Here is an 11,843-nt window from a genome sequence, read left to right on the forward strand (position 1 = left end):
TGAACAAACTGGAGCATGTACATTAAATGTACACTTAAAGGCCTCATTCACTCCATAATTGTACTAGATTTGGGTCATATCTTCTTTATCCTGATATATTTGTATTCAGATGCTTATTCACTCATAGTTTCTGTCATGTGACTGAAATTTGACTATTTGCTGATCTGATGAAGGTGAAAATCAGTTTTGGACATTTGGATTTTCACACAGTATGAACAAGTTGTTGAATATCAGAATTAAGCAAATAACGTCATCAGAAGAAGAGTGTTTCTTTTCTCAGCTTGTGTAAAAACATGGCAAACATGGACCAGATTTTGTATTGTGGATTCAGATCCTGGACTCAACAACAGCACACCTGAACTCAATAACCCCTCACCCATGACACAACACACTTATCTAATGTTTAGTCCTGGAGTGTGTCAACAACTCCCACCTACACTTCTTTCTTCAATCCTAGAACCCAGTGTTTTTTTGTGCAAAGAAACATTTGAAGGCAGCAGACTGACAACATATATTTATTGAATATAGATCTACAACATTTAGTGAGAGCATTTCAATGAACAATCATATTTTATGATTCTCATTTGTGTCTCTCATAGAGGTTTCAGCTTATTCTTCTGCATCTTTTGCCTGAAATGGAGAGAGAAAAAAAGAATGAATGCCATTTAAAATCCCATTTGAATTAAAAAGAAAACAGTCACAGCAGCTCACTGCTTGAGTTTTATGCTTCAGAAAGTGTGTGTTACTTACTTTTCCAATTTCCCGACTCTTTGCCCTCAGTTTGTTGACCTGGGACTCGGCGATGTCGGCTCGCTCCTGAGCCTCCTCCAGCTCGTGCTGAACCTTCCTGTACCTGGACAGGTGAGTGTTGGCCTGCTCCTCCTGTGAGGTAATTCAACGATAAAGTCAACATCCATGAAGACTAGTAGGAAGAGTTACCTTGTCTGGTAGCTACAAGAAGAGAGAAGTTGTGTGTTTCTGTTTCCAGGTCTGCATGTACTCACAGCCTCCTCAGACTGTCTCTTGTAGGCTTTCACTTTCAGCTGCAGCTTGTCCACCAGATCCTGAAGTCTTGCAACGTTCTTCTTGTCCTCTTCAGTCTGCAGTTAAAATTAATTCATGATTAAAATGTATACATCTACACAGCTGTCAGACAACTGTAACAAGCAATAGATAAAAAAACAACAACTACCTACCTGATAGGTGAGCTCCTTCACTCTTCTCTCATATTTACGAACACCTTTGATAGCATCTGCTCCTCTCCTCTGCTCGGCTTCAACCTCGCCCTCGAGCTCACGCACCTGTCACATGAACAATGCTGTTACTAAATTTGAATGTTAAATCAACAGTCGAGATCAGCTTGGTGAGCAAATCCATCATTACCCTAGATTCCAGTTTCTGGAGCTGCTTCTTGCCACCCTTCATGGCCAGATTCTCAGCCTCATCCAGACGGTGCTGCAGGTCTTTCACCGTCACCTCCAGGTTCTTCTTCATCCTCTCCAAATGAGCGCTGGTGTCCTGCTCCTTCTTCAGCTCCTCTGCCATCATGGCAGCCTGAAATACAATAACCATGACTGCAGCACAACACCACAAAGGTGTAAAGAGCTATATTTAAATCACCTCGACTTACATCAGTGATGGCCTTCTTGGCCTTTTCTTCAGCATTTCTTGCCTCCTGGACAGCATCTTCCACTTCACCTTGGACCTGGACGAAGTCAGCCTCCAACTTCTTCTTTGTATTGATAAGGCTGGTATTCTATTTAAAATAAAAGCAATCATTAACTTTCACATGTTCGAACCAAAAAACAACTTGTTTGTCATCCCTTGAGAGTACCTGAGAGTGCAGCAGCCCCACACGCTCACTGGCATCAACCAGCTCCTGTTCAGCCACTTTGCGGCTTCTCTCTGTCTGCTCCAGAGCAGCTCTCAGCTCCTCGATCTCAGCCAGCATCAGGTTGTTCCTGCGCTCCACCATGGCAACCTGCTCCTTCATGTCTTCCTGGCTTCTTATGGCTTCATCAAGATGAAGCTGGGCATCCTGAATTGTAAAAGAATGATAAGATACTGTACATCAGCAACTGCTTTCTTACATTCAGCTGCTCTGTCAGAACCTTTTCAGTGGATGTACCTTAAGCTGTCCCTGGACGTTTCTCAGCTGTTTCTGGGCTTCAGCAGCCTGGCGGTTGGCATGGCTCAGCTGGATCTCCATCTCGTTGAGGTCTCCCTCCATCTTCTTCTTGATTCTCAGGGCATCATTCCTGCTCCTGACCTCAGAATCCAGAGAGCTCTGCATGGATTCAATCACTCTCTGACTGTTCCTCTTGATCTGCTCGATCTCCTCATCCTTCTCTGCAAGTTTTCTGTCGATCTCACTCTTGACCTGGGTGAGTTCGAGCTGAACACGGAGAATCTTGGATTCCTCATGCTCCAGGGTGGCCTGTGAACAAGTGTGACTTTCATCAACTAAAGCATAGAACATTAAAAATACAGAAATGGAGGCTGAGTCACAGTGAAGAGAAATAGCTCTTGATGTGTCAAGTCTAACACCTTTGCAGGATGAGTCTTGCACAACTATTCTCTAGAGCTCTGCTAATAAGTAAACAGTTTCTTTCAGCAGAACTTTAGGTTTCTATATCCATGCTTCATATTTTTAAATGAAATTTGGTCTAAAATGTTATGTTTCAGTTTTCTTTACATCCTCCACTTGTACAATGGCTTAATGATTTGGACAAGGCAGTTCTACTGTCACTATAACTATAAAAAATAATGATTGATGTGATGACTGAGTTTTACCTCCGCTTCCTCCAGGGCTGTTTGGATTTCGGACTTTTCACCTTCTACTGTCTTCTTCCCCTTCTCAAGCTCATGAATTGTCTTACCGGTCTCTCCAAGCTGTTCACTCAGATCTGAGATCTCCTCTGTTGGAAAAGTTTACCATTGTATACATTTTAGAGCATTAACCAATGTAAAAATGTAAAAAAAAAAACAAAAAAAAAAAAAAACATTGTAGTTAAGTAATGGAGACACTTCAGATAAACTGATTTTGTGTTTAGAGTATGAAACTTTGGGAAAATAAAAAAACAAATTCACAAACAAGATTCGTTGTCTTACGTTGCAGGTTCTTGTTCTCCCTCTTCAGGGTCTCCAGTTGGTCCAGAGCTTCTTCATAGGAGTTTTTCATTTTGAAAATCTCAGTGCTTAGTGACCGAGCTTCCTTCTGAGATCCTTCCAGCTCCGCCTGGCTTTCCTCATACTTCTGCTTCCACTCAGCAAGAACCTGAAAGAACAACAAATATTTTAGTTTTAGATGAATCTCACATTACCAGTCATCAGTGCAGGTGTACACGAAAAAATATCTAACCTTGTCAAAGTTCCTTTGCTTCTTGTCAAGATTAGCAGCGAGAGCATTAGCTCTCTCTACATCGATCATCAGATCTTCCACTTCACCCTGCAGTCTCTGTTTTGTCTTTTCCAGAGAGGCGCATTTTGCGTTCACAGCCTCAATGGATTCCTCTGCATCCTGAAGACGCTGGGCAAGCTTTTTCCTGTTAAGAACATTTGATTTACAAACTTTATGATACCTTAAACTCATTACTAGTGTGTAGAAGAAGCTAAAATTGTAATAACTTACTTTGCCTCCTCAAGCTCTTCAGTGCGCTGAATGGCATCGGTCTCGTATTTGGTTCTCCATTGGGCCACCTCGCTGTTTGCCTTAGACATTGAACGCTGCAGCTCAGCCTTGGCCTCCTGCTCCTCCTCATACTGTTCTCTGAGCAGGTCGCAGTCATGACGAGCTGACTGAACAGCATGAGCCAGGGCGTTCTTGGCCTACCATCCAAACAAGAACCTGATTAATATTTGATATCAATCGTCTGGTGGACTTTTCCTCTGTGATTATCCTGCTGATTTCATATACTGTTACCTTAACTTCCTCCTCAATGTGCCTCTTCAGCTCCTCAATCTGCTGAGTGTAAGCCTGCTTCCCTCTTGTGAGCTGAGACACAAGAGCTTCTTTCTCCTCCATCTGACGCACAAATTCACCTAATCAAAGATATTTAGTAACTCAGTGGGCATCCGAACAAAATGACAACAGAAAATTAGAAAATGATACCAAGAAAATTACAACTTATTATAAACACATTAGTATCATGCTGATGTGTTTAGTGTGCAACAAAACCTCAAATGTGTTTTTGAGTGCAGGGATTGTTCAAGATACATAATTAACAATGGGAGGACATTAAGAATTCGATTTGAGGACAGATTTATCATATGTTCATACCATTTTCAGTCTGAAGTCTTGCTTTTTGTGCACTAATGTCATTTAGTTGACGAACATTCTCATCATTTTTGGATTTGATTTCACTTAGTTGATCCTCTAATGTCCTGCACATTTTTTCAAGATTGGCCTGGTGAAAGAAAACATTTATTAGTATAAAGACAAAAATATTAACTTTTTTTTTTGCTCCCTGTATGAAATCATAGCACTCTCACCTTTGATTTGGCAATGGACTCCATGTTGCTGCTGAGGTCATCAATCTCCATCTTGTATTCACTTTTCTCTTTCTCCAGTTTCTGTTTGACCCGCTGAAGGTTATCAATCTGTTCCCCCAGTTCTGCTACACTGTCAGCCTGCTTCTTGCGGAGAGCTGCAGCGGTGGCCTCGTGCTGCAGGGTGGACTCTTCAAGATCACGACGGAGCTTCTGGAACTCGGCCTCACGCTTCTTGTTCATCTCAATCTGAGCAGCTGTTGCTCCACCAGCTTCTTCCAGTCTCTCACTGATTTCCTCGAGTTCCCTGGAGAGATCAGACCTCTGTTTCTCCACCTTGGCCCGAGCTGCCCGCTCAGCCTCAATCTCTTCCTCCAGCTCTTCAATACGAGCCTAAAACAGACATGGTTTAACTGAAAATTGTTCAAGATATTTAAATGTTATTTTACTTTGACTGACACTTGTCCAAATTATACCTGAAGTTCCTTTATCTTTTTCTGTAACTGGACCCCAAGAGTCTGCTCATCCTCAATCTTACTCAGGAGCTGGTTTATCTCAAAGTCCTTCCTGGAGAGGATGAAAGTCGGTGCATTAAAGTTGTGTTTTAGTAGATCCTCTTATAGAATTGTTTGTTTGTAGAATTGTGGGTTGCTTTTTTTATTTCTTACTTCTTGATTTTCTCATCAGACTGCTGCTTGTCGTTCTCCAGATCCATTATAGATTCCTGGGCCAGTTTCAGATCTCCTTCCAGCTTTCTTTTAGCTCGCTCAAGATCCATACGGAGCTTCTTTTCTTGCTCTAGGGAACCTTCAAGCTATCAAGGATAAGGATGTTAAATAAAACTTTTGGTATGGCACATTCATGGTCAACATTTGCTTTAAAATTCAGGTGACTCACATCATCCACTTGCTGTTCCAGCTTGGTCTTGGCCTTCGTCAGAGTGTTGACTTTGTCCTCCTCTGCCTGAAGATCATCAAGGGTCTGCTGATGGGCCTCTTGGAGAGCTTTCTTCTCTTTGGTCAACTTGGCAATGGTCTCATCTTGAGAGGCCATCTCCTCTGTGAGGTTTTTGACCTTTAAAAGTTTATATGAATTTGAGTAAACATGAGGTTTTTAATCTACTCTGAAGTAAAAAGGTATTGTTAAAGACAGATCTTGGTCTCATCTTGAGAAGTCATCTCCTCAACCAAGTTTTTAACCTATACTGGCAATATTGTGAAGATCATTTAGTACAGGTTGGTGTTCTCCAAAGAGTGGACTTCAAGGCCTTGTGAATAATACACCAACCTTGTTCTCAGTGGCATGTTTCTCCTTTTCCACTTTGGCCAGGGTCAGCTCCAAGTCGTCAATGTCTTTCTTCAACTCAGAGCACTCATCCTCCAGCTTCCGCTTCTTTGCAGTCAGCTCAGCATTGATTTCCTCCTCATCCTCCAGTCTCTCAGTCGTCTCTTTGAGTTTGGCCTCAAGCTGGATTTTTGCTTTAATGAGCCCCTCACACCTCTCCTCTGCATCAATAAGGTTTTCTCCTTCCTAAAAAGTAAATGCAAGCAGGTTCATGTCATTGCTAAATCAGTTTGATGTAGGACATTTAGTGGATAGGCACAAAGGAGGACATGGCATGGGGATTCAACTTACAGACTGCACTTGCAACAAGAGGTCATTCTTCTCCTGCAGCAGAGAAACCATTTTTTCTTCAAGTTCTTTCTTCTTCGCCAGAGCCTTTGTTAGCTCGTCTTTGGTTTTTCCAAAGTCCTCTTTCATTTGGGCCATCTCTTTCTCAGTCTCTGCACTCTTCAGCAGAGGCTTAATCTTGAAGTAAAGCTTCATCCATGGCCATGTTTTGACATTCATGAATGAGCGGATGTTGTATTGGATGGCGAAAATGGCCTCTCTGACAAAACCAAAGAAAATTGTGAGTTAGAGCATTTTATTGTATATCTTAAATTTCAGACAAACAGGGTTTGAAGTTAGTTTACCTGCTAACTAGCAGCAAATGTCAGACTACATCAGTAACAGACACTTTACCTCCTCTCCATCATCTTGACAAACTCTCGTCTCATGAGGTAACCTCTGGAGAGAGCCTGAGTCATTGTGACCAGCTCAGCCAGTTTCTCATCTCTCATCTCCTCCAGAGTACCCAGCAGACCGGCTTTGAAGAACACCTGAGAGTCAATAATTATTAAGTCATTAATCAATGATGCTTCTTTCTACCAGTTTGTCTTAAACTGTTGCAGTGTTTTCAAGGGAGTGTGTGGAGTGTCTACCTTGGTATGGCCAAACTTGTACTGAGTGTGGTCCACATTGATGGAGCCCAGGAGTTTCTCTGAGGCCTTCTTGTTGTCAATAAACTGACCCTCTGGGATGACACTGGCGTTCAATACTTTGTATCTAAGAGTAACGATTTCATTCAGTTAGAACTCACTAATTTGAAAGTAAGTAAACACTAATCAATAACTATCAATATTTCTACCTCTGCTTGAAGTCACCATAGAGGATCCTGCTGGGGAAACCTTTCCTGCAGATCCTGATACCTTCCAGCACACCGTTACACCTCAGCTGGTGGATGACCAGGAAGTTCTCCATCAGACCTTTAATAAAATCATTTGTTAATTGAAAAACAGTCAAAACACATGATTCATCTTTGTCATCTGGTCTTTTTTACTTTATTAACCATAACATTGAGACAAAGAGTACATACCTGGTGTCTTTGATTCATTGGGAATCAAGCAGCGCACAAAATGAGGATGTGTGCTCCTCAAGTTCGTCATCAGCTTGCCCAAATTCTCCTGAAGAAATTAAAGGACATTACATTTGCAAAAAGCACAAAAATAGACATAAAAGCAATAAAATGCATCGCTGTTGCCAAATTATGTTATTTCTGTCACATCTTACCCTGAACAATGCAGACACAGTCTGGAAGGAACCTCCCTTCTTCTTGCCACCTTTCTTACCACCGCCACTCTCAGCTGTCAGAGGAATGACAGTTGCATTGATGTGAATAAATTCAGTGCATTTTAAATTTTAATATCTCATGATAGATAGATAGCAGAATGTACCTTCTGCAGAGGCATGTGATGCATACAGGAAGGCCAGCAGTTTGACTGAAGACTTCTGGTAGAGCTGAACAACTGAATCGTTCAGGGGGTCCTTGTTCTTGTCCAGCCAGCCGCTGATGTTGTAGTCCACAGTGCCAGCATAGTGCACCAAAGAAAAGTGAGCCTCAGCTTTGCCTTTGGCTGGCTTTGGCTTCTCAAAGGACTTGTTTTTACCAAGATGCTGGTCATACAGTTTGTTCTTGAAGGTGGTGTCTGTAGCCTTGGGAAACATGCACTCCTCTTCAAGGATGGAGAAGATGCCCATTGGCTGTAAATGGTAACACAAAATGAAATTCTGTCTTGTCATTCTATATATAGATAATTATTTTGTGTTCATTATAAAAAATATTTCCTGTAGTACCTTCTCAATAAGCTCAATGCAGGCAGCCAAGTCCATGCCAAAGTCAATGAACTCCCACTCAATGCCCTCTTTCTTGTACTCTTCTTGCTCCAGGACAAACATGTGGTGGTTGAAAAACTGTTGCAGTTTTTCATTGGTGAAGTTGATGCACAGCTGCTCCAAGCTGTTGAACTGATTTTTAAAAAGAGAAAAATTAAACAATTTAATATTAATTTGTTACAATCCCTAGTAACGTCTTTAACGATAAACAAAGTCCTTTATGCAAATGCAACACACTTACATCAAAAATTTCAAACCCAGCAATATCCAGGACACCGATGAAGAACTGTCTCGGCTGTTTTGTGTCCAACATCTCGTTGATTCTGACAACCATCCACAAGAACATTTTCTCATAGACAGACTTGCAGAGAGCCATGACAGAGTTGTTTACCTGTTTATACAAATGAATGACACAACATTAATAAAGATGTTGGAAGAACAAACAATAAAAAATGTTTCAGGGGTTACGGAGCTATGATACAATCAGACTACATGAGCACATTTTACCTGTGGGACTGTCTGACCCTTAGTCACAAACTCATTTCCGACTTTCACCCTCGGGTAGCACAGTGCCTTCAGGAGGTCAGCTGAGTTCAGGCCCATGAGATATGCGATTTTATCAGCAACTGAAAAGAAGAGAAAAGGAACCGATGAGATTTTCACTCACTAGAAAACGCAAAAGAATTTGTTTCATGACTGTTGGATAGTGTTCAAAAGAACAACACACCCTCAGTGCCATCAGGCTCAGCCTGCTCTTCACGCTGCTTCTGCTTGAACTTCATGTTTCCATGATGCACCACAGCTCCGGTCAGCTTGTACATGCCTATCTTCTCGTCTGCATTAAAGCCCAGGATGTCAATGGCAGTCTGCGGGTATTTAAAGAAAAGAGAGGAGTCTGCTTTCAAGGAGCAAATGAAAACATTCACAAATTCACACAGTTTTATATGATGGTATGGATTTTATCATCTTCTTACATCAGTGGCGATAAATTCCTCAACGTCATTGATACTCTTAACAGTGATTTCACCCTGACTGATCATGTGATAGTCGTAAGGATTGGTGGTGATGAGGAGAGCCTCTGAGAAAAAGAAAATGTGTGATTAATTATTGCAGGTAACCATACAATATATGGCAGGTAATGACTTTAAAAAGTCAAAAAGTCCTACCCAGCAGTTCGGGTTTGTGGCCTGTCATGAGCTGATAGAAGATATGGTAGCTCCTCTCAGCAGACAGCTGGAACGTAACTCGAGACTTCTCCAGCAGATCTGCCGATCGATTGTTACAGTTAGAGACCCGTAAGTTCTGTTCAATGAGGTGAAGATATAAACTGATGTATGTGCTTTATCATTTCTAGACTTACATGTTTCAATGTCTGCTGAGGCCAGCTTCCCACTTGTTCCGAAATGGATTCTGATGAATTTACCCTATTTAGAAGAAGACTGTGAATCAGAATTATAACTTCTTGCACTCTGATATTGTTTAAAAAGATTAACAAACACTTACAAAGCGGGATGAGTTGTCATTCCTCACAGTCTTGGCATTACCATAAGCCTCCAGCAAGGGATTGGCAGCAATGATTTGATCCTCCAGCGACCCCTTTATTAAGGAAGCAAGTCAGATTCAAACATTCAGTGTGGCTAACCAGCAGATCACATTACACAACTTAAGTTGATTCTTTTCAGTAATATTATATATATTAAAGGATTTTTGCTGTTGTGCTGACATTTACGAAAGGATGTGTTCTTATACCTGCATTTTGCCTGCAGCTTGTTCAGTTTTCTTTCCTCCAGCCACTGCGATTGTGGCAAAATACTGGATGACACGTTTGGTGTTGACAGTCTTTCCTGCACCAGATTCTCCACTTGAAGCATAAAGAAGTCAATTAGCACCTAAATCTACTTGTTTTAGGTAAACAAAGAAAGAACTGCTCAGACCAATGGTGCAGTTCATGCTGAGTTTATGTGAAAAAAAGTGCTGAAAACCTTCCTTCTACATGCAGTTACATTAATTGCAGGCTCACTGTGTGTTGGGTGAAACATTTATAAAACAGTGTAAAAGAGGCATACATACGTGATAAGGATAGACTGGTTTTCACGGTCTGTAAAAAGAGGAAAACATATTTTAAGATTATTTACCTTATTGGTATTGCCAAAATATGTTTCAATAATGTGGAGTAATACCATCCTCTAAGTTATTTCATATTTTTAAAAAGGGTTTCTGTTAACTACACAGTATGTTCTCACATGTGCAAAGGATAATCTTAAAAGTTCATTTTCAAAGACGCTGTGATTGCTGCTCCCTATTGGCACACTTCTTACGTACCGGTGAGCATGAACTGATAGGCGTTATCAGAGATGGAGAAGATGTGGGGTGGTGCCTCAATCCTCTTTTTGCCTCTGTATCCTGATACGACCACTGAGTCGTACACTGGGAGCCATTTGTAGGGGTTCACAGTGACGCAGAACAACCCAGAGTAGGTCTGTTAAGACAGAGAGGATTGTTACTGACACACATCTCCCCTGGAGTGCTAATAAGTTTCAGCTATTTATGTGTTAATCAGGTCAGACTCACGTAGATCATCCATGCTGCATAGCGCTCTTTGAGGTTATACAGCACAGCAGGCTCACTGAGGTGGGTCATCATGGCCATGTCCTCAATCTTATCGAACTTTGGAGGGTTCATGGGGAAGACTTCAGTTTCTTTTACAGTGATAGACTGCCACAGAGATGGAAAAGGGACAGAAAAGAGGAACAGTTAAGTTATAACATGGTCACTATTCATGGCACTCAAGAATCAGTGTTTACATTTCCCTTTGAGAGTTGATTACAGAGAAATTATGTGCTGAATATGTGCTGCCCAATCACAAGACATGCACTTAATCTAATTTTTAACAAATCAGAGAACACAGTTCTACATACAAAGATCAGGACCAGATGTACGCTGACAAACATTTGTGAATTTTAAAATGATGTGAACCAAATGCATTCCTATGACAAGCTGCATTACTTTTTAAATTCATTGCCACCGCTCTCACCTTTCCACAGAGAGTGTCTACGGTGGCTTTGCCGCCTTCTCTCTTCACGAGTTTCCCCTTCAGGTACATCTCGTTGGGTTCAGTCACAAAGTAAGCTGTTTTGGCATCAAAGGGAGTGTTTTGAGCTTCAATTCTCTCTTTTTCTGGCTTCCGGAGGTAAATAGCCGCTGGGCCAAAACACTCCATGTCTGCGTCCCCACTCATGATGACCCTTTACTGCAAGTAAGTTAAAATAAGACAGCCGTCATATATTTCTGTCACAATTTTATCTTCACTTATGATGGTACCTTACTAATGAACAAAGGGGATGTGTGTATGTGTTAATTTGCTTCTGATTGTTAGACACAAATGAAGAACACAGAAAAATGGACATCATTAGATCTTAGTTATGTGTATTCAAAGTGAAATGAAAAAGTGACAAACATAAGCTACATTTACAGTTTGTGACAGAACAGCATCATCTTTTCATTTTCCAGTAATGGTATATTATCTTTATTATGATACAACCTCTTTGTTATTAAGTGTTACACATTTAGTGTTAATAAGAAAAAACACAACACAATAACATAAACAACACACAAAATAATAATAGTTTCACTTTACTTATTTAAAGACTCCATTCATTGAGTGTGATGCACATAATTGACTATGTTAATTAACGTTTTAATCATCATACATACGACAAAAGTTAAATTAAGATGTCAAGGTTTTAAAAAGTGTTCGCACATGTACTGAGATATTGATTGAAAACGTCTTCAGACAGTTTGCAGTAGAAAAGTAGAAAAAGAAATAACTTACCTTCTTCCCTCCCCCAGCAAAACAGATA

General features: G+C 40.9%; 1 protein-coding gene across 1 annotated transcript; it reads right to left on the reverse strand.

Moving 5' to 3' along the window:
- Positions 1-590: 590 nt before the first annotated feature.
- Positions 591-11,221, reverse strand: LOC121893746 (myosin heavy chain, fast skeletal muscle-like). Its single transcript, XM_042405734.1, has 39 exons — positions 11,018-11,221; positions 10,555-10,698; positions 10,306-10,462; positions 10,054-10,081; positions 9,733-9,844; positions 9,487-9,579; positions 9,344-9,407; positions 9,150-9,248; positions 8,958-9,061; positions 8,711-8,849; positions 8,491-8,609; positions 8,225-8,374; positions 7,945-8,115; positions 7,545-7,851; positions 7,381-7,454; positions 7,187-7,274; positions 6,959-7,076; positions 6,753-6,876; positions 6,514-6,650; positions 6,124-6,379; positions 5,776-6,018; positions 5,386-5,562; positions 5,157-5,302; positions 4,965-5,055; positions 4,492-4,881; positions 4,280-4,406; positions 3,923-4,041; positions 3,632-3,828; positions 3,362-3,545; positions 3,112-3,277; positions 2,794-2,918; positions 2,129-2,437; positions 1,835-2,038; positions 1,631-1,756; positions 1,384-1,554; positions 1,197-1,301; positions 1,005-1,100; positions 751-882; positions 591-630 (listed from the first exon to the last, which is right to left on the reverse strand). Exons 1-39 carry the CDS (start codon positions 11,219-11,221, stop codon positions 610-612), a joined length of 5,817 nt encoding a protein of 1,938 aa, XP_042261668.1. The 3' UTR covers positions 591-609.
- Between the last annotated feature and the right edge of the window lie 622 nt (positions 11,222-11,843).

Source organism: Thunnus maccoyii, chromosome 3 (assembly GCF_910596095.1).
Source record: "Thunnus maccoyii chromosome 3, fThuMac1.1, whole genome shotgun sequence".
Taxonomy (NCBI): Eukaryota; Metazoa; Chordata; class Actinopteri; order Scombriformes; family Scombridae; genus Thunnus; species Thunnus maccoyii.